General features: G+C 41.7%; 1 protein-coding gene across 2 annotated transcripts in view; it reads right to left on the bottom strand.

The window, feature by feature from the left end:
• Nucleotides 1–4,227: 4,227 nt before the first annotated feature.
• ube2w (ubiquitin conjugating enzyme E2 W) overlaps nucleotides 4,228–23,861 on the bottom strand; it is a 70,332-nt gene continuing 50,698 nt past the window's right edge. For both annotated transcript variants that reach the window (XM_033019289.1, XM_033019290.1), the window contains exons 5-6: nucleotides 15,044–15,119; nucleotides 4,228–8,714 (exon numbers count right to left, since the gene is read on the bottom strand). In XM_033019289.1, the coding sequence (XP_032875180.1) occupies nucleotides 8,701–8,714; nucleotides 15,044–15,119 (90 nt within the window). In that variant the 3' untranslated portion in view covers nucleotides 4,228–8,700. The remainder of the gene's footprint in view (nucleotides 8,715–15,043; nucleotides 15,120–23,861) is intronic.

Genomic DNA, 23,861 nt, shown 5'->3' with positions numbered 1-23,861 from the left:
TTTGACATTCCCATCCCTGGATAAAAATGTTTTGACTGCCTATCCTATCTATGCCTCTCATAAGTGTATATACCTTTTTCAGGTTTCCCCTTAATCTCTTGCGTCCCAGAGAAACATGGTAGAACAAGATTGCCACTAATATCAAAAACAATTCTGTATTCAGTTCAACGCTCAAAGGAAAATCATGCTTGACTAATTTTCTGGAATTTTTTGAGGATGTGACAAGTAAAATGGATGAAGGGGAGGCAATGGATGTAGTGTATCTAGACTTTCAGAAAGCCTTTGATAAGGTCCCGCACGGGAGACTGGTGACTAGAATTAGAGCACAGGCGGTAGGGTGTTGACATGGATAGAAAATTGGTAGGCAGACCGGAAGCAAAGAATAGGAGTGAACGGGTCCTTTTCAGAATGGCAGGCAGTGGCGAGTGGAGTGCCACAACTGTTTACCATAAATATTAATGATTTGGAAGAGGGAATTAGGAGCAACACTAGCAAGTTTGCGGATGACACAAAGCTGGGTGGCAGTGTGAGCTGTGAAGAGGATGTTAGGAGGTTGCAGGGTGACCTGGACAGGTTGAGTGAGTGGGCAGATGCATGGCAGATGCAGTATAATATAGATAAATGTGAGGTTATCCACTTTGGCAGCAAAAACAAGGGGGCAGATTATTATCTCAACGGGTTAGGTTAGGTAAGGGGGAGGTGCAGCGAGACCTGGGCATCCTTGTACACCAGTCACTGAAATTTGGCTTACAGGTACAGCAGGCAGTGAAGAAAGTTAATGGAATGTTGGCCTTCATAACAAGAGGATTTCAGTATAGGAGTAAAGAGGTTCTTCTGCAGTTGTATAGGGCTCTTGTGAGACCACATCTGGAGTATTGTGTACAGTTTTGGTCTCCTAATTTGAGGAAGGACATCCTTGTGATTGAGGCAGTGCAGCGTAGGTTCACGAGATTGATCCCTGGGATGGCGGGACTGCCATATGAGGAAAGATTGAAAAGACTAGGCTTGTATTCACTGGAGTTTAGAAGGATGAGGGGATATCTTATCGAAACATAAAATTATAAAAGGACTAAACAAGCTCGATGCAGGGAAAATGTTCCCAATGTTGGGCGAGTCCAGAACCAGGGGCCGCAGTGGTAGAATAAAGAGGAGGCCATTTAAGACTGAGGTGAGAAAAAACTTTTTCACCCAGAGAGTTGTGAATTTGTGGAATTCCCTGCCACAGAGGGCAGTGGAGGCCAAATCACTGGATGGATTTAAGAGAGTTAGATAGAGCTCTAGGGGCTAGTGGAATCAAGGTATATGGGGAGAAGGCAGGCACGAGTTATTGATTGGGGACGATCAGCCATGATCACAATGAATGGCGGTGCTGGCTCGAAGGGCCGAATGGCCTCCTCCTGCACCTATTTTCTATGTTTCTAAAGTATAAATTAATGAGAAAGGGAAAATTGTTTTCACATGGCAGTAGAGGCAAAGAGGAATTGTGTACTTAAGAACATTTTTAAGGCATACGTAGATAAGAGAGCAAGTAATTAGAGTTGTAGGTGAGTCATATGGACTATGAACAAAACCAGAGGTACGTTGTGCCGAATCACTGGTTCTATGGTCTCTCTAACTAGACTGCAGCAGAAACTAGAGGATGTTACAAAGATTGAAGTGGATGTTCTTCAATTGCCTTGGTGAAGGCAATTATGGGGCCATGAAATAAACACTGCATCAAGCAGGGTGTCAAATTAATATTGGTGGTACTGATCTTCCCTCTGGAAAAATGTGAGACTTCAGTGGAGCTATTGCACTTGGTTCCACTCTGTCCTATCTGGCATAATTGGATTTTAATTGTAGCCTGATATCACAGAGGAAATGCAAAGGTTCGGTGAATGGTAACTGACATATCCGTAAGTGCCCAAGACAAAGTGGAAGAAATCTAAAATCATCCTGGACATTAGCACCATAACGTGCAAGGGCAGGACATGTTTTTGACATACAATTATGCCAGATAGGACAGAGTGGAACCAAGTGCAATAGCTCCACTGAATTGGACAATGGAGGAATTTCTTGAGGATGGTGTGGGTGAACGTGCCATGGTTAGCATGAAGGATGTAATTTGATATTGTTTAAGAATATTTTTAAATAGCAACAGTAGCCTATTTGGAATTTTGAATCAGGCATTGGAACAAAGATTGAAGGTATGTTGACATGGGTGGGAGGAAGGGAATATGAAGAAAACTATGGCATTTATGAGAATACTGGAAAGGGTAGAATTTGCAGATGGGACAGTAATGAGAGGGGTTAATATGTTTGAGGAGGCAATGGGTAAATAACAAGTGATGGATCACCAATAAGCCAAATGAGAAATGAGTAAGATATATCAGTTCAGGAGCAGATTGGATGGAGGTTTGATTTCAAGGGTAAGAGGAAGGAAAGAGAAAAATGAATGGTACACCTTGATCCAAGTGATGAAGAACTTCACGAGTAGCCATTGTATGCGGTTACAGGTGAGATTGAAGCAAGGTTGTGTGGATAGTCATAGGGATAGATAAAAGAGTTGGTGAGATAGGGAGAGAATTCAATTGATCTCATGGAATCCAAATAGATCAGAAGTTGTGGAAACTATGAACTGCAGATGCTGGTTAATGCACAAAAAGACACAAAGTGCTGGAGTAACTCAGTAGGTCAGGCAGCATCTCTGGAGAATATGGATAGATGACGTTTAAGGTCGAGCCCCTTCTTTAGACTGATTGTTGGGTGGAGGGTGGATGAAAGCTGGAAGAGGGAAAAGGCTAGACAAAGCATGCTAGGTAAAAGGTGGACACAGGCGAGGAGGGGTTTTGATAGGCAGATGGTTGGAACAAAGGCCAGAGATAAAAGCAGATGGTGTGAGACAGAACTGAAGAGTTGGGAATTGTGAAACCAGAGTGAGGAAAGTAATGGGGGCAGGGAGTAAAAGAGTAAAAGTTTTTATGGATATATAAATAGTAGGATAGAGTCCACACTGAATGTAGGGCCTCCTAAAAAACGGGCTGATGAATTAATAACAACAAATAATGAGTTGATGTACATTTGATAATATCACTTATGATATCTGATATTTCAAATAACATTGCAGAAAAAGAAATTTAATTGCAGGGGATAACCTGTTGAAGAAACTCGAGGAGGGGAAAGGGCAAACACAGACAGGTCGCCAGAGTCCAATGAAATACACGCAAAAGTCTTAATGCAGTGGCTACAGAGATAGAGGACCCATTGGTTGAACATTTTCATAACTCTCTAAACTCATGGAGGCTACCAGAAAATTGGAAAAAGCCTGTTCCAAGAAAGCAGAAAGGATTAAGCAGGGAACTACAAGCCAGTTAATTTTATGGTTTCATAGGCAAGATGCTAAACTCAATATTCAATGAAGAAATGGCTAATCATTTAGGAAAGCTGGATATAATTAAACCTAGTAAACATGGATTTATGAAAAGTAAATTGTTCAATAAATGTACTCCAACCTTTTGAGTATGTAACATGGAACTGATAGAGGGTAACCTGTAGCTGGAGTGTATATGCGTTTCCAAAAGGCATTTGGCAAGATGCCATATAGAAATCCCAACAAGTTAAGGCAAACACATATTGGACATAATTGCCGAGATTGGAATTTAAAATGGATTTTATTGTTATTAAGGTATTGTTAAGACTTCACTTGAAATACAATGCAACTTTGGTCCCCTTACCTGAAAAGATGGACAACAATGGAGGCTTTACAAGGGAGATACTCCAGTTAATTTATGGGACGACAGTGCTGTCATACCTTGAGAGATCAAACAGTTTAGGGCTTTATTCCTTGAAATTTAGAAAATGAGGGGTGACCTTATTCAAATACATCCTCAGGGTACGACCATTGGAATGTTTTCACATGCAAGAACATCTCAGATAAGAGGACTGAATTACAAGAGGACTGTCTTTTAAAATTGAGACACGTAGAATTTTCTTCTCACAAAAGAGCAAATCTCTGAAATTCTCAGTCCCAACAGGTGGTAAAAGTTGAATCATTATAAGAATTTAAAGTGAAGGTGGATATATTTTTGATGAATCAGTGTATAAAGAAATAGTGCAGAAATTGAGGCCAGCTCAGATTAGCCATTACACTAAATGATGGATTTGATGGCCTAATCTTGCTCCTATTTTCTTGTTTTCTTGTGTTCCCTCCTCCCCCCCCCCCCCCAAAAACAGCACGACAGGTATAGATTAAGATTTTAAAGTTAACTTTTATTATTTTTTAAAACAACTAGGTTGAATGTCATTGTCCTTGCATAAGAAATAAACTTTTTCTTTTAAAGGGAGCACAATTTCTGTAAGATTATGAATCTGCCCTGATAAGATTGATGGTAAAAATGACCAGTCAAAAAATAAAAAACTCAGATGATCAGACATTAGAGAACATGTTCACAGAAGTTCCCAGGACAGTACGTCAGACATCTTATTTCCACTGAGTAAAAAATAGCAAAGTTCACATTTATAGAAATGACAGGACTAAAATAAAGTAAATCAGGAAAAAACCATTAGAAAAATATGCAAGAACCAGAGAATCTCCTATTATCACAGTGGATATTTCTTCCTTCACTCTTCCCTCTGAAGTGTGCAATTTATGTCTATGTGGGCAATCTTGCCAAAGCTAATCCTACGTCATCTAAAATTCACTAGTTCCCAACAACCTGCGTTTTTCTTTGACTGTATGGGAGCACTGGTGATTTATCACCATTGTCAGCTGAACCAGGTACCGCTACCACCCCCTACCAAATCCACCACTGCTCCTGCCCCCGAATTTCAAAAACTCAAACACAATCTCATTGCAAAACCACTTCTGCAATAAGAATCGAATGGCTTATCCCAGAATGGGAATATCATTTTATAACATCCCCTGTATGTATTGCTCAATTCCAGGCATCGGAATATTTAAGCAAAACATTTTTTTTTTCACCTATGCTTTAGTGACTGCAGGCAATCCAAATATATTTGGGAACTGTGTATTGTCATGTTTTGGCAACTATTATGCATTCAGAATGACTGTACCCACAGAAAAACACATGCAGACAGTTGGGATAAAGTATTTTTAGAGCTTTGTGTAGATATCTTGACCAATTAAATGTTTCAGTAGTATAGCAGTTAATTACTATTGCTTATTTTGCAATGTTAATATTGTAATTAATGCAAAATATCAGTAATTTCCTTCTCTTCAAGGCCATGACTCATCCTGAATTGAAGAACAACCTATTTCTTTAAAAGTCCAGTTTAAACGTATCTGGTGGGTGATTCACCAATGAACATCACAGGGGTGAGCCTAATCTGGATTTCCAGGGATTACTGATGAATAGGTCAGCAATAGTACACAGGGCCATCCAGCTGGTTTCACCATTTCCCCAAATGTGAAATATTGTTAGCTCCTAATGGCATCTTAGTTCAACTGGCATGATCTTGTCTCTTTCTAATCTGCACGACCAATAGCAACTAAAACATCACTGGGGTATTTTGCTGCAGAGGATTTATCTAATCAGATGTGTAGGTAATTGAATTACTTTTACATTAAAATGCATTGAATGCATCATATACACACTTACACGCAACGCCTTTAAGAATAATAACATAAAAGTGCAAATAAATGTAAAACAGAAATAAGACACAGGTTAATAAATGGAAACATGGCAAAGCCAGAAATTGCACAGATGTGCACACAGATCCTTAAATTGAATTGGGAGCATCTAGTCATCTCTATATATTGTTTACATAGTAACAATCTCACACCTCCTCCTTGCATCTAGACAAAAACAAACAAAATAACATTATCACAAATACTGTGGGTACAAACAAACTGGAATTTGCATAGCAAGTTTCATGGGTCAGGCTTCAAATTCTGGATAAATTCAGATTTTCATATGCTAGTAGTGAGGAATATGGAGAGCGTAGACTAATCCGGCACCATTCAGATCATAATGATGTAGCTCAGGCCAGTAACCCAACCAAGTATGCAATTCCTTAGTAGCTACCTTACTCAGCAGAAATCAGTCCATTAATGTTTTTCCATAGGCAAGAAAGAACCAAGCGGAATAAACACAAGACCTCTGAAGAACTGCCAGGTTTCTATAAAATTATGAATATTCTACATGAGGATTTACTCACAACATACCAAAATTCTCATTCATAGAGTTCAGAAGTGTACAGAAGTGAAAATGATGCTTTGCAGAATACTGTATTGTTATTCATTAATAAATGTTATTTAAGTGCCTTATAAAACTAAAATTTATTTTTTCCTTGGCCAATTCATTGTTATTTATTTTCCCCACAGTACAATGATCAGAATATATAGATATAAGTAAACAGTGTATAACTTTGACTTATAACAGTGCCAAATAAACACTCTGTACCTTAAGATTTTCTTCCACCTCCAATGGTATTAACAAGTGGTAAATGCAGTATTTTGTTAAAACTTTTGCAAGTGCAAGACTGTACAAATATATAGGTTACATTCAGGTCACAGCATCAATTAGCTGGTGTTCTTTTTTAAAAAACGGACAAACTAAACGTAGTTAAAACTTAGTATCATTCCCAAAGGGATTTCATCGCAAATCGTACATGGAAGTGTTTGGCCAATTTTTTGAAATAATATCCTGAATAGTAAGATTTTTAAGTGATGATATTTGCTAAGATCAACCTCTACCAGAATGCTGCAGGCTGCACAACCTTCATACAAATGAAGACGGGGAAACAGAATGTTTAAATTAACAAGTTATAGCTTCATACAAAATTCGCACCACTTTTCTGAAAGGGCTCTCACAGTGGTCATCTGCTGAGATGCTGAAATCGCCTAAATTTGAGTCCCAATTTTACAAATCTGTGATGATAAAGAAATTATAATTTAAGAAAATTGACCAAAAATGTAAATAATGAGCTGGTGTTAATTATGCAACAAATTTTTTTGATTTCTAAGTATATAATGGCCAATACCAATATGTATACACTTCCTACTGAAGCACAGCAGTTTGTAAATAATTTTCACATCATCATCTCAGAATTGCTGCTGACTGTACACTGACCAACTAGTTGAATGTTGCAAGTAAAGGTTGTTTATGGATAACTTAATCCAACAACAGGAACATTAATTCAAGTGGCCAATCAATGAAGCAAAGATCAAAAAAATTAAATATTGCTTTCCCTTACAGAACAACTTTATTTTGGAATAGTGCACGGGATAGTGCACAGTTATATAACCATGTAGTTGATATGCTGCACTACTAAAAATAACTTTCGACAGACTACTTAGTCAGATTTATGGAGGTTACTGTGGATGAAAATAAGTATTCTTACTTATCTTATTTTTGTAATATTAAAAATTTACAAATGCGTTTACAGGAGTCAATGAAATAATCTTGTGAATGTTGCTAAGGCGATTCAGCACACAAAGGGCTACATTTCTGAGACATATCAGCACTCCTTTGGAAAAAGGTCACTGTCATCTCTGGTCTGCCTCATTATCTTTGGAGATTAAGGTTGCACCCTGAAATAGTTTTCCAGTTTTGAGCCCTAATTTCGCTATTACTAATAATGCCACAGCGGCATTTATTTTCCAAGTCATGTATTTTTACAATTACCTTCAAATTCCAACCTCTGACTTTAATTTTATTAATAAATAATGGTATGGCAAAGATTAGCTCTTTGTTTTCCATTATCAAGTGAAGCTAATAAACCAAAAACAAAACACGGCAACACATGTTAAACACCTTTAAGTAATAAAAAAAAACAATTTTCAAAACATTAATCGTATCCTTCAAGATGAATTGTACTTTTTATATTGTAAAGAACTAAAGATAAGTTGTCATCTACAAGTGTAATGAAAATAATTTACAAGACAATATTACAACAAAAACAGCTTTTCATTCAAAATATATTTCATATTAGAAGCTATGATAACAAAAACATGACACTGAAGAAAAAAATTAATATGAAGCAATACATAATGGATGTGTTCCAGTTTAAACTGTCCATTTTGAAGAGAATTGGAGCAGAAGGGCCCACACTGAAGACTAGTCAATGACCCTGAAAAATACAGACTAAGAATATATTGCTCTAAAGGCAATTTGGCTCAACTCAATAAAATAAATATATTTTTGTAAATGAAACAAATTATTCAAAATGTTCCTATTCTGGAATGCTTCATTAAATGAAATTTGTTGCAGCTAAACATGCCACAAGTTTTAACGTACCCTGCTATATGACAATAATGCATTAAATTTCGTACAATAATAAATTTGCAAATGTCAATTAAAAAATGGATCCCATAACTCTTATTGCACGGATTTCTTTGTTTTAAGTCTCCAAACATGCATCAGTATCTATTTATTGCACAATATAGGAGGGCTTCAAACCCCACAAGGGTTGATACCTCACAAGGTATCTCCTCACAAAAAAAACTAAAGAGATGGGTTATTGTTAAAATATTTCTTCCTAAGTGCTGCATTAATACTGTTTATAAACCAAATAGGTTCAGTTGCAGGGACTTAACCAGTTATCAGCATGTGCCCAGATGTACACCAGTAGAAATGCAGTGAAGGAAGTAGTCTTCAGTGCCTGTCGGCAAGTTCCTGTTAAAGTTTGAAGATTGACTGATCAAAGTGCTTTTGGACTCAGCAGTACTTGTTTCCTCTACTAAATCAAGATTCTGAACCATCAACATGTATCATCTGTAAAAACAAAAATAGATCCAAATAAGAATGCAGTGCTGAAACAGTGTTGGTATGCAATATTCTCAATTATGTAAAAAATGTAATAGAGAATGCAAAGGTTGGTCAAGTCTCATGAACCTAAAATGAACAAAAAATTGGAGTTCTATAAGCTGACAGTTATTAGAAACAGGTCAAGCAAGGTAGAACGGCAAGAGACATTAAAGATGTGTGATCTTCATTTGTGACCAACTTCTAAATGCTTTAGCCTTTATGTCGCTGAATTTTAATATACAAACATCTTTAATCACAATTTTTGCCTGTTTTCAAGTCAAGAGTGTTCCGTATACATTTCAAGACCCTCCTCTATGTCTACAAAGCCCTCAATTGGCTTGCCCCCTCCTACATTAAAAGTCTTCTCACCCACCACTCCACCTCCAGGTCCCTCAGATCGGCCGACTTGGGGCTGCTGAATATCCCACGGTCTAGGCATAAGCTTAGGGGCGACCGCGTCTTTGCGGTTGCAGATCCTAGACTGTGGAACAGCATCCCCCTTCCCATCAGAACTGCCCCCTCCATCGACTCCTTTAAGTCAAGACTAAAATCTTATCTATACTCCCAAGCCTTTCCTGACGTCCACTAAGCGAGGGTTATATGTATATATGTATGTAGTTTGTTTGTTTATACTATTCTTAAAACAAATGTAAAGCACTTTGGCCAACGAGAGTTGTTTTTTAAATGTGCTATATAAATAAATGTGACTTGACTTGACTTGACTTTTATTATCATGTCCCATATAAAACAATGTAATTCTTACCTGCAGCAGCACAACAGAATATATAAACAGAGTACACTGTAAATTGTATAATAAATAAGAAAAAAATACACACACACACACATATATATATATATATATATGTGTGTGTATATATACACACACAAATACATGCACATAAAAAACAAACGATAATACAGGTGCACAACCTTTTATCCGAAGATCCAAATAACGAAAACCTCCGAATAACGGACATTTTTTCGGTCCTTGAAGAAAGGTCCTTGAAAACGTTCACCGAGGGCGGCCCGCAGAGGTGACAGCGGAACCTCCGGTCGGTCCTCGAAGAAAGGGGAACTAAATCCCCATTCATAAAAGAGAAGATGAGGGTATATTGCGCAGGAGGGTTAATAATTGACAATATGCTGCTGCCTGCCCGCTGAGTTAAAAAGTTCCCACGGTAGACTCACGATATACAGTGTTTCGTGAGTCTTGCGTGGGAACTTTTTAACTCAGCGGGCCAGGCAGCAGCAGATTGTCGCTCGCTTCAGTTTCACCCCACCTACACCCCTCTGCTTCCCGGCCATGTGTGTGACCCCTTCCCTCCCCTCTCCAGCTCCCCGCCCATTGCACCGGCGAGGGGGCTTTGCACTGTCTTCACGTCGGCGATTACAGCAGGGGAGTGACAGTCACCGGAGACGTCAGGACCAATTGGACACCGACCCCCAGGCCCACCGCAAGCACGGAGATCCCAGAGACCCACAGCCAACAGCAGCCCAGCCCAGCCCCACTCCAACTACAGAGGAACCTGGGTTGCGGATGACGGGGCGCAGCTCGGGGCGTCGTAGGGGCCCATCGGGGAGCGGCCACTCAAAGCCACGCCGGGAGATGTAGGGCCCTGCCCCGGTCTTGATGTTGGAGCCCCCGGCGGGCGCTAGCAAATCCGCGGCAATTTACAGCCGCGCCGGGCGTTGTAAGGCCCCCCTCCAGGTCACTCTCAACCTCTATGATGTTTGCTCTCAACCCCGTAATTCGGGCGGGAGAAGTCGCCGCTGCCGGTGCCCCGCAAAGCAGTCTCCCACCGGAGACCCGCGGGCTCCCGGTGTCACCATCCACCGGAGTCGGGTCGCAGCAGCGCGCCCCCGCAGCTCTCCACGCTCCGAAGCTGGCTAGCTCCACGGAGGTAGGTCCGTAGGTCCACAGCTCCCACCGCCGCCCACCGACCCCCAGGCCCACTGCAAGCACGGAGATCCCAGAGACCCACAGCCAGCAGCAACTCCAGCCCAGCCCCGCTCCAACTCCAGAGGAACACGTAGGGGCAGAAGCTGATGGTGTGCAAGGTACGTCTTGTTCTTGGGGTGGCGGATGAGGGGGCGCAGCTCGGGCTGTGGGCGAACTGCCACTTGTCGCTGTAGCGGCCAAAGATCATAGAGGAGCTCCTCTATGATCTTTGGTAGTGGCCCATCGGGGAGCGGATTCCTCTGGAGTTGGAGGGGGTGGGGGGTATTGTGCTGTTTGATCGCCCCCTGCTATCCCAGGGACAGGGAGACACAGCGGCTTTTTAGACTGGTGGGCAATCACTTCCAAAGTTCTGCCCACACAGTCAGTACACTTCTCCTACACTGTATTTCATACAAACATTTATTCTGCAAGAAAAAAACGACATTGAAGACTCAAACTCGCGATCGAGTAACTGCCAGGATCAAGGCGCAAACTCGCGACCTTGCGGATATGAGCCGAGCACTCTACCACTGAGCCAGCCATTAAAATCTACGCTAAAAAATTTCCATTCCGAAGACCGACAAATTCTGAATTACGAAAAGTGTCTGGTCCCAAGGCTTTCGGATAAAAGGTTGTGCACCTGTAGTGCAAAAAGACAAAACCCATGCCCCTACGTCTATGTAGTTCAGAGCTTATTGGAGGTTGTTGATGACATATTGCACTAAATTGTTTTTCATAATATCGCACTGAAAATAATTTTACATGAATCAAAATGTTACAGGACAGTTATAAAAGCAGATTGCATTATCACTGCTCATTAACTTTAAATTAACAAATGTTTTGAACAGTGCCTAAGAAATGGGAGAACTTATCACTTTACACCATAAGTATTGAGCTCAGCAATGGATAACAATGTTCGTAATGATTGCAAATTCACTGGTCCACTGCAACCTGTATATTCATCTTAAACATGTTTGTTCGATAAGAGAGAAGAAATTGGCTCTTAGTGACACATTGTAAAAATGTATTGTAAATTTTTAACTGAGAAATCCACTGTTATTGGAGGCATAACTGCTGTCTGAATAACATTTGCTGGTACCAGAGGCTCACACATAATTCATATGAAAGGGTTTCACTGAATGTACCAAATTGATAGTCAAGTTTTCCACTAGTAGATTTTAAATTGGGTTCCCTTCTTTCAGACTTAATGCTCAGTGATTGATCTCAGCAAACCAATAGAGGGAGCAATTACATCTGGATAAAGGATAGCCCAATATAAAATTAAAACCTATCCCGCTTTGAACAGACAAAGAAGATTCAGAACTCAAACATGAGAAGACTGAAACTATAGATATTCTTCAACCTTGTCTTCAACCTGTACTACAATCATCCAAACTCACATTTTCCTGTGTACAACCCAGGAAAATGAGTAATCTAAACAATTTTTCTTTCTCTGCTCAAAAAAACATGGCTCCTCTGTAGGTTATTTTTCATCGCAACTATTGCCCATTTACTTATGGCATTCCTTCCATATCTGCTTAGGCCTTCAATCTCTCAATGTATCCATTAAATTTACCATAACCTCACAAAAATAAATTCTCTGAAAGCTCTTTCTTCTTCAACGTTCCTGACAATGTAAGGGTATGAACCTGTTCATCTTTCCTAAAGCACACTTTCAATCTCTAAACGGGATTTCATCCTGCCACAACATTGAAATGATCCTTGTCATCATGCACATTATATCCCATGATACTAATCTAAACTCAATTGAACCTATTGCTCTAATCATAGAGCATCTTTGGCAAAGACGTCTCTAACTAAAGAGTCTTGAAAATTGGTTCCAAATTTACAATACTCTGGAAAGCATGCATTTTAATTTCACAACCGAATATCCAGACAAATTTTAACATTAATGCTCCAGATTCCACACCAAATATTTTTTCTACATTTACCCTCAGATTCATTTATAATTTTAAAAATCTAAAAAAAAATCCTGAAAATAACTAACCTAAAGAAGATACAAACCAATACATCATCCCCAATTCAAAACACCAATACAAATCCTACACCTTCATTATTTAACCCTTTATTTTCTGGTGGTATTGTGGTGAATAGATACCATCATCTGTCCATGGACAACATATAGAAACATAGAAATTAGGTGCAGGAGTAGGCCATTCGGCCCTTCGAGCCTGCACCGCTATTCAATATGATCATGGCTGATCATCCAACTCAGTATCCCGTGCCTGCCTTCTCTCCATACCCTCTGATCCCCTTAGCCACAAGGCTAAGGTTAATATTCAACATGAAGATAGACACAAAAAGCTGGAGAAACTCAGCAGGACAGGCAGCATCTCTGGAGAGAAGGAATGGGTGACGTTTCAGGCCAAGACCGTTTTTTGTGTCTATCTTCGGTTTAAACCAGCATATGCAGTTCCTTCTTACACATTTTGCCTGCTCTACTGCAAAATCTCTTCAAGGTATGTCTACTTTGAAGAAATTCTCTTCCTCTCTCCGACGAAAATTCCTCCTGCTCTCCGACCACGTTTTAACCCAGACTCGCTACCACAGCCACATGTGTTTTGCCTGCCTGCGCCTCCATCTTCTACCTCGTGGATTCCAACTCCGGTTCCAGACATCCCAGTTAGGACCCAACCCAGATTACAGGCACCGACCAACAGTCGATCTGCTGCTTTCGCAACAGTTCTCCTTCTGTGCCCTGCTTGCCACACTGGCTGCAATGCACCGGTACTAGCAGGCCCTTGCTCTGACTCTCCCACAGCTCCGGGCCTCACACACCCACACCTGCAATGGACCTCAACTTTACTTCATTCGACGTCAGAAGGGTCTTGACCCGAAACGTCACCCATTCCTCCTCTCCAGAGATGCTGCCTGTCCCGCTGAATTATTCCAGCTTTTTGTGTCTATCTCTGGTTTAAACCAGCATCTGCAGTTCTCCCAAGTATAGAATTCAGCCTGTTCACATTGTTTTACCTTGGGGCACCACATTTAAACAAACTACATGAAAAATGTGCTTCATATTTAGCATTTCAGCTGCTTTTAATTAAAAAACACACATTACTAAATGTGTCTTATTTTATATCGAATACACTACCCTACTTAATGCTATGCTGCTAAGCAATGATTTGTTATTGCACTCTTGCTTTGAAGTCCAAATATTAACAGATATACATTGCTGTATTTAAATAAAAGACATCCACTCGGGCAATTTGTTGTCCTAGTCAGGGACTGTGAACCTGATGAAATTGCGCCAAACATGGCCGCACTGGCATTATATGCAAAATGAATTTTACTAAGTAATGTTTGATTGCATATGTGACAATAAATATCCATTGAACCGAACAGATACAAACCCTTGTTCCCTACTGACAGTCCCATAGCAATGTAATGATGGGTGGTTCAATGTCGAGTGAAGCACCGAAGCAATGTATAGAGGCTGCTGTAAGGACTGATGTTAAGTCAGCAGCTAGATATGGTCCTAAGAGGCTGCACACTAACTGGTATGGTGACTACACATGTGACTGGGGACTCAAGAGTTACCTGCAAGACCCGGTGTTGGCCAGGCTGAGGTGAGCAGCACAGCATCAAGAATTGAGGCACAGTGCTATAAACTGCCTGGCATGGGGAATGTGGCCACTGCAAGAGACCAGCAGTAGATGCTCCACATTGCCTCCCCATCCCTCTTTGGCTGCTTTGCTCATGCCAGCTTGGAAATTTCTATATGGCTGCTTCAATGGTAATTGCTGGTTGTCAAGTTTGGTATCAAAGGGGAGGACAGTTGTGTAGCCATGCAAAGGGAGGAAGAGTTGGCATTTTCCATCATATCCAACAAGAGGTAATGAGACTGCAGAATCCAGGTACAGTGAACACCTGGAAAAATCACTGCCAAGCAAGTTCCATCCAGGATGGAGCCCAGAGGCCCACATCTCAGTAACGAGCAGATGTACCCATTACTCTAGTCTGCCCAACACCAATTCAAGGGCAAGCCCAGCACATTTCCTTGGGTGGCTCACTCCACATCAAGCCAGGTGGCAATGAGATCCTTTTCACTGCTTCATGGCTATGCAAGCAAGAGGGGAGATCTATGCCCTCAACTGGGTTTCAGGTACAGCAGCACATGGCAGAAAGGCAGGAGTTCATACCAGGTTCCCAGCAGAATAACCCAATCAGTGATGCATCTCTATTCGTAAAGCGTAAATTACCTTTCAGCACTCATTCCTCTATGGTTTTCGTTTCTGAAAACGCATTCTGAATGCATATAATAATGATCTCATGATTTAACTTTTTAAACTTTGACCAATAATTTTAAACAAACACTATATGAATCTGAACCTACCATGATACCACCATTTTGTTTTCTTTGGATTTTTATTACACGTCCTTACATAAAATGAATTATCAGGAGGCCGCCTCTGAAATAAAGCAGATAAATTGAAATAATTAACAATAACCCACACAGATAATTCATTTTATACATCAGAACAATTCGCCCCAAGACTCTGCAATAATTGTCACGATAAAAGAACAATTTTCCATCTCTGCTTTACGGGCATTTTCAGTATTTGTACCATACTGACCAAAATGGCTCCAGTTCAATTTACTGTCCAAGTCAGCTGATCTCTGCCATCCACTCCAGCAGCAATTACATTATTTTAATTGCTTTATGGTTAAACAAATTGTTTAGTCATAGATCACGGAAACAAGCCCTTCAGTCCAACTCGTCCGTGTCACCCAAGATGCCCCAGCTAAGTTGCTCCCATTGCCCACATCTCTTTACACCTTTACTAACCAAATACTAGTGTATTTTAAATGCTGTGACAGTACCTGTCTCAACTACTTTCTCTGGCAGCTCATTCCATATACCTAGCACACTCTGAGTGATAAAGTTTCCCCATGAGTTCCAATTAAATCTTACCGCTTTCAGCTTAAACCTATATATGGTGCTTGATGCCCCTACCTGGGTAAAACACTGTGCATTCACCCTATCTACCCCAATCATGATTTTATATACCTCGATAAGATCACCCCTCGGCCTACTGCTGAATAAAATTAGCTTGCCCAACCTTTCCCTCAAGTCCAGGGCATTATTCTCATAAATCTTCTCTGCACTCGTTCCAGCTTAATGACATCCTTCATTAGTCAGGGGAGTGAGTTCTGAGGATGGAACATTGTTATCTGCTCTATAACATTCCCTGGGCTCACTGTGAAGGTCCTGCAACTGAAGTGCTTCATTCCAGGTACCATCCTGGTGAATCAACTTGCACCCTCACCTCACCAGTGCAATTACATCCCTCCAGCAGTGTGGCAATCAGAGCAGCTCTTGGTACTCCACGCTGTGGCCTAAATAATATTTCATCAAGTGGTACCACAAATTCTCTGCTCTTATGTACCATACAACTGTACTCTTATGTACTAACTAATGAAAGTGAGTATCCCATATTTTACTTCATTGTTCTGTGCTGTCGCCTTTAGGGATCCTTGGGATCAAGTCATATGTTCAGATTCAGCTTCAGAAAACTTTATTGTCTGTCGTAACAGAAAATCTTCTTTGACGTGGCTCAACATACAACCAGGACAATGTACTGATAAGCAGTCATACAACACAGATTTCTGCGAGCACACACATGTTGCCACCAATAAACCAATTGCTTTGATTCATCTGTCCCAATAAATCTCCTTAGAAATCAGAATAACCAAGTTGCATCTTCTGCTCCCCTCCCCACCAAGTAAAATCAGTTACATATTTTTTCCACTCCCACCCCATCCCCAAACTGATCTAAGAAAAAACACAAAAGGCCCAATGGTCACGTTCTGTGGCATAAATTTTCTCATTCTACGATCACACCCCTCCATCCCCTATTTGCCCAACAAATAAAAAAATCTCTCATCATCAAATTCAACCTCATCGATTTTGGTCTCCCTTCCCAACCACGCTGAACAACCTCTTTTCCTCATGCACACAAAGGGTGACTACTTCCCCTTCAACAGAAAATATTTATATACTTTGAAATTAAATCGCTGTGGTATTAATGAAACAATATTGCCCTTTTTGTACAGAGTTTGTACATTTCACAAAATAGCTTTTTCAAACAAAAAAATCTATTTTACAAAGAAAAACACAACCCTGGGATCAAGTCCAATAATGATAACAGCCTATGGTAAAGAGTACAATACAGATTATTAACCATTAAATGATTACATGCTGGATATTCTACAACCTATATATATACTTTACAAATGTCAATTCAACTTTTTGAATAGCTGCTGGATAGACTATGGCTAAGCTAATATACATATGCATACATCACAAATTTACCATGCTCATTCCTTCATCTTTCTTTTCAACAAGTCTGGATAGTAATATTTATTCAGATTGCTACGCCGCTAAGTCTGCTTTCAGATTCCACTCATCCAAAGTGTATAACATCACACCATCCCACATTAAATTCTCTTTACTAAAGCCCCCCTGTGAACCTATCTATACCCAGTTGCAAAGCCCTAATGTACTCATTTGACCACCCATTTGACCACCAGGGGCGCGGGGAGATGGCTGCCCTGCTGGCAGTCTGTTCATATTTTCTTTCTTTTTGTTATTTTTTAGTGCGTTAAAAGTTTGTTTTAATGTTCTTCGGTTTGTTTTATGTGGGGGCGGGGGGAGGGGATCGCCGCCGGCTACGGGAGTTAAGATCATCCCCTCAATGGGGGCTCGAGGCCCACGATCGAGGAAGAACTAAGGAAGGACTTGAACTTTATTTTCGCCTTCCATCACAGTGAGGAATGTGTAGGAGTCACTGTGGTGGATGTTCATGTTAAAATGTGTTTTGAGTGATCTGTTGCTTTTAATTGTATGACTGACCTGGCCAATGAAATTTCTCGTATGTTGCAAAACATACTTGGCGAATAAAGTGTGATTCTGATTCTGATTGCAACAGGTTCTCATTAATTTCCATATCATTGTCAAATTTGTACTCTGTCCCATCATCCAGATCCTTAATATAAGTTGTAAATAATTGAGCACTAAGGAGTTATCCTTGGGACACTCTATTAGTTATATCCTTCCAGCCCCAAAAAGATGTTTTTTTAAAAAGATTCCTACTCTGTCTTCCATGCAAAAACCAGTCTTAAATCCATACTCACACACTTCCCCATATAAATCTTGTGCACCGGTCCTTTTGTCAAATTATTTCTGGGAATCCAAATGCACAACATTTACAGGTTCCCCTCCATTCACATATGACATCCTCATTGAACTCAAGCAAATGTGCTAACATTATTTGCCTTTCATAAAATCATGTTGGCTTGGCTTCTTTCCTTTTTGAACAATGGAATCTTATTTGGTTTCCGAATTCAGTAAATAAAGAGGATAGTTTTCTGCCAAATATCCCAATCAGCTGAATAAAACATCAAAATTGTAATTATGCAGGTCACCCAAGTTTCAGGGGAAAGGACGGGGGAAGGGGGGAGTTGGTAGAAGTTACCTAAAATTTGAGAATTAAATGTTCACACCGTTGGGTTGTAAGCTATCCAAGCGCAATGTGAGGTTCTGATCCTCCAATTTGCATGCAGCCTCACTCTGGCAATGGAGGCGGCCCAGGACAGAAGTATCAGTATGGGAAAGGGAAGAGGAGTCAAAGTGGTTAAGAACTGGGAGATCCAGTAGGCCTTGGTGGACCGAGCACACGTGTTCGGCAAAACATTCGCCGAATCTAAGCTTGGTCCCGCCAATGTACAGGTGGACACATTAGGAACACCAGATGCAGTAGATGAGGTTGGAGGAGGTGCATGTGAATCACTGCCTCACCTGGAAGGACTGTTGGGGTCCCTAGATGGAGTCAAGGGAGGAGGTATAAGGAAAGGTGTTACATCTACGGTTGCAGGATAAAGGACTTGGGAAGGGTAGGGTTTGGGTGGGAAAGGATGATTGAACCAAGGAGATGTGGTGGGAGCAGTCTCTGCGGAAGGCGGGAGGGGGTGGAGATGGGAAAATGTTGTGGCCACTTAGTGTCCCATCAAACAATTCCCAATTGTCGCAGTGAATTCAATTGGTAATTACCCAACCTGCTTAATGAGACTCCACATGGACAAAATAGCTGAACTCTACGGGTGACAAAGTACTTCAGCAAGTTGAAACCAAAGATTTCTCATAAAACTCAAGAGTAAAAAACACCACTGTCTTTTCAAACCCAGCACAATGGTTATTGGAAGTCAATCAAAAGATCCAAAGAATTTGTTCGAATGCCACGGCCCACGACACTGAGCTGCCACATCTACGATATTCCCTTCTGAACAAGATCAGAAAGATATTCACTGATCACTCAAATGTTCAACTCTATTCACAATCCTCAAACAAAATAAGGAAACTACCTGCATACAGGGCTTGGATAAGATGAAGTTTTAGCTGCTAACTGATAAAGAAAAAGTATGACATAAGTGAAAGGTACTGACCATTGCCAACAAGAGCTGAATTACACACTAATTATACTATCAGCTAATATGACAGGTTTACTTTCATATTAGCTAATAGTAATTTACTTTTTTTAAGCTTTAAGGTTACTTGTTTAGTCGCACAAAACTTCAATTGTATAAAATACTGACCCATACACTAACAACATTATCAACTATTTCCTCTGAATCATTACCTTCCTTGGGCCTCACACAACCTTGCTTAAATTGCCACTATTGCCTCATTAATTTAAACATCCCAACCCCCCACCTCATCCTCCCATCACTTCTTTAACGTGTAACCCATGCAGTTCAGTACGTTTGTCCAGCTTTGTCCACACCTAAATCAAGAATTGTGGAATACATCCTAGTCTTACTACAAATTTTCAGGTGAACAAACTGTCACCAAAACAGGAAATTGCAAAAATCACTTTAGAATTTATACATATTCAACCGATGTGGCCATCTCCTTAGCCTATGGCATGCACAAAGCCTTAAATTGGAGTGTGATAGGGCATTTGGTCCATGAAACTCACTGCAACCCAAGCTCATGTTCTCATTAGACAAAATCTTTGTAGTAGTGGTTCCAAATTTCAAGAGGAAAAAATTAACTGCTCAAAATTGACTATACTGTGGACAGATATTGGCTTGCAATGCAATTCCAAATAGGACTATATTAAGTTATGTGAAAATTGTTTCCTCAAAGGAAAGTATTCCACAGAAAAGTAGGCTTATAACATCTATCTATCTATCTATCTATCTATCTATCTATCTATCTATCTATCTATCTATTATACAAAAGTCTGTGGCTGCCACCTGCCGTCCGTCCGTCCGGCTGCCGGCTGCCTTTCTTCCTTTTGATTCGTTCCATCGTGTGATATCACAATGCCCAATGTTCACATATGTCCAATCGGAATGGATCCATTTACATATGCCTTTGCAGGAGCCCCAGCCCATGGTGAACGTTCCATTGTGTGATGTCACAATGCCCAATGCTCAAAGACATTCTTGCCATAGAGGGAGTACAGAGAAGGTTCACCAGACTGATTCCTGAGATGTCAGGACTTTCATATGAAGAAAGACTGGATACTCGGCTTGTACTCGCTAGATTTTAGAAGATTGAGGGGGGATCTTATAGAAACCGATGTTGGGGAAGTCCAGAACAAGGGGTCACAGTTTAAGGATAAGGGGGAAATCTTCTAGGACCGAGATGAGAAAAACATTTTTCACACAGAGAGTGGTGAATCTCTGGAATTCACTGCCACAGAAGGTAGTTGAGGCCTGTTCATTGGCTATATTTAAGAGGGAGTTAGATGTGGCCCTTGTGGCTAAAGGGATCAGGGGGTGTGGAGAGAAGGCAGGTACAGGATACTGAGTTGGATGATCAGCCATGATCATATTGACTGGAGGTGCAGGCTCGAAGGGCCGAATGGCCTACTCCTGCACCTAATTTCTATGTTTCTAAGTTTCCCTCTTCTCACCCCTCTCCCTCTCCCACCCATCCCTCTCTCCCCTACCCCCCTTCACTCTCTACCCTATCCCCTTCCCTCTCTCCCCCCGCCCCCTTCCCCTACCCCTCTGTCCCTCTTCCACCATTTCCCCTACCCCTCCATCCCCACTCTTCCACTTCTCTCCATCACCCCACCCCTTTCCCTCCCCCACCCCTCTCGTTCTCCCTTCCCTCTCCCTCCCCTCTCCCCCCACCCCTTCCCCCTACCCCTCTGACCCTCCCCACTCTTCCACCTCTCCCCCTCCCACTATCCCTCCCCACTCTTTCCCCTCTCCCCCCACCTCTCTCCCCCTCCCTCCACACTCTTCCCCCTCCCTCCACACTCTTACCCCTCCCTCCACACTCTCCGTCCCCATCCCTCCCCCCCACATCTCTCTCCCCTCCCCATCCCTCTCTCCTCCCTCTCTTCCACTTCACTTCTCTCCCCCCTTCCCCCTCCACTCTCCCTCCCCACTCTTTCCCCTCTCTCCACCCAACCCTCTCCCCTTCCCTCCCTCCTCCCCATCCCCCCCCCCCTCACCCACATCTCTCTCACCATCCCCCTCTCTCACCCCCTACCCCGCTCTCCTTTCCCTCCCAAATCTGTCTCGTTTCCTCCTCCTCTCCCCTCCCTCCCCTCCCTCCCCTCTTCTCACCCCCCTCCCCCCACCTGTGTGTTTGGGGGGTGGTTAATGTGAGTGTGATGCCTCAAACTGCAGCTGTGTGGAGTTGTGGGGCTGCATCCTGGACGACATTGAGTGTAGCCTTTGTTTGGAAATGGCAAAAGCGGCTCCATCTTGAGCTTATTATCAGTGAAATCTCTGGATTGGAAAGAGCTGTTTAGCCAGACAGAGGAGAAGACAGCAACTTCAATCTCGTAAACCAGGAGCATGATCCTAGGTTGCTAATCACCAAGTATGGCCTTTCCAGTTCAGGCCAGGGTTCAGTGCTGAGCAATATATCATAATGTGGAGCAGCTGCACTATTCGCCTCAGCCACCATCAGCCTCAAATGAAGCAAGGTCACACCAAGTCATGGGAAGCTTCATGGTGGATTTGCACTAAATTCCCAACAACACTGTCATTAACACATCTACAACGCCCGACATAATGCTTGGGACAAAGACCCATCATTTATTTATTTGCCTCTATACTCCACAATTTGAGATTTGTAATAGAAACAAAAAAATCACATGTGGTTAAAGTGCACATTGTCAGATTTTATTAAAGGCCCTTTTTATACATTTTGGTTTCACCATGTAGAAATTACAGCCGTGTTTATACATATACACTTTGGATCTGTCTTCACTAAGGAGGACACAAACAATCTTCCTGATATAGTAGTGGCCAGAGGATCTGGGGTGACGGAGGAACTGAAGGAAATCCACATTAGGCAGGAAATAGACTGATGGGACTGAAGGCTGATAAATCCCCAGGGCCTGATGGTCTGCATCCCAGGGTACTTAAGGAGTGGCTCTAGAAATCGTGGATGCATTGGTGATAATTTTCCAATGTTCTATAGACTCAGGATCAGTTCTTGAGGGTAGCTAATGCTATCCCACTTTTTAAGAAAGGCGGGAGAAAAAAAACCGGAATTATACACCAGTTAGCCTGACATCAGTGGTGGGAAAGATGCTGGAGTCAATTATAAAAGATGAAATAGCAGAACATTTGGATAGCAGTAACAGGATCGGTCCGAGTCAGCATGGAGTTACGAAGGGGAAATCATGCTTGACTAATCGTCTGGACTTTTTTGAAGATGTAACGAGGAAAATGGACAACGGAGAGCCAGTGGATGCAGTGTACCTGGACTTTCAGAAAGCATTTGATAAGGTCCCACATAGGAGATTAGTGGGCAAAATTAGGGCACATGGTATTGGGGGTAGAGTGCTGACATGGATAGAGAAGTGGTTGGCAGACAGGAAACAAAGAGTAGGGATTAACGGGTCCCTTTCAGAATGGCAGGCAGTGACTAGTGGGGTACTGCAAGGCTCGGTGCTGGGACCGCAGCTAAATACAATATACATCAATGATTTGGATGAAGGGATTCAAAGTAACATTAGCAAATTTGCAGATGACACAAAGCTGGGTGGCAGTGTGAACTGTGAGGTGGATGCTATGAGAGTGCAGAGTGACTTGGACAGGTTGGGGGAGTGGGCAGATGCATGGCAGATGAAGGTTAAAGCGGATAAATTTGAGGTTATCCACTTTGGTAGCAAAAACGGGAAGGGAGATTACTATCTAAATGGCGTCAAATTGGGAAAAGGGGAAATCCCCTAATTTGAGGAAGGACATTCTTGCTATTGAGGGAGTGCAGCGTAGGTTTACAAGGTTAATTCCCGGAATGGCGGGACTGTCATATGCTGAGAGAATGGAGCAGCTGGGCTTATACAGTCTGGAGTTTAGAAGGATGAGAGAGGATCTCATTGAAACATATAAGATTGTTAAGGGTTTGGACACGCTAGAGGCAGGAAACATGTTCCCGATGTTGGGGGAGTCCAGAACCAGGGGACACAGTTTAAGAATAAGGAGTAAGCTATTTAGAACGGAGACGAGTAAACACTTTTTCTCACAGAGTGGTGAGTCTGTGGAATTCTCTGCCTCAGTGGGCGGTGGAGGCGGGTTCTCTGGATGCTTTCAAGAGAGAGCTAGATAGGACTCTTAAAAATAGCAGAGTCAGGGGATAAGGGGAGAAGGCAGGAATGGGGTACTGATTGGGGATGATCAGCCATGATCACATTGAATGGCATGCTGGTTCGAAGGGCCGAATGGCCTACTCCTGCACCTATTGTCTATTGATGGCAGAAGAATTCTCTCTATAATAAAGAAAAATCCCCAAACACCTGTCCGACAGATTAGAAACACTCTTAGAGTCAGGAGCGGATTTATCAATGACCACTGTCCGCAGAAGACTTCATGAACAGAAATACAGAGACACTGCAACATGCAAACCACTCGTTAGCCGCAAAAATTAGGATACCCAGGCTACAGTTTGCCAAGAAGTACTTAAAAGAGCAACCAGAGTTCTGCAAAAAAGGTCTTGTGGACAGATGAAACAAAGATTAATTTATATCAGAGTGATGGCAAAAGCAAAGTATGGAGGATAGAACGAACTGCCCAAGATCCAAAGCATACCACCCCATCTGAGAAACACGGTGATGGGGTGTTATGCCTTAGCATGTATGCCTGCAGAAGGTGCTCTTCGGTCCATACGTCCATCCATC

The sequence above is a fragment of the Amblyraja radiata genome, chromosome 4, assembly GCF_010909765.2.
Source record: "Amblyraja radiata isolate CabotCenter1 chromosome 4, sAmbRad1.1.pri, whole genome shotgun sequence".
NCBI classification, from domain to species: domain Eukaryota; kingdom Metazoa; phylum Chordata; class Chondrichthyes; order Rajiformes; family Rajidae; genus Amblyraja; species Amblyraja radiata.
Note: the sequence above shows the minus strand (reverse complement) of the source record. Positions and strands in the feature narration are given on the sequence as shown.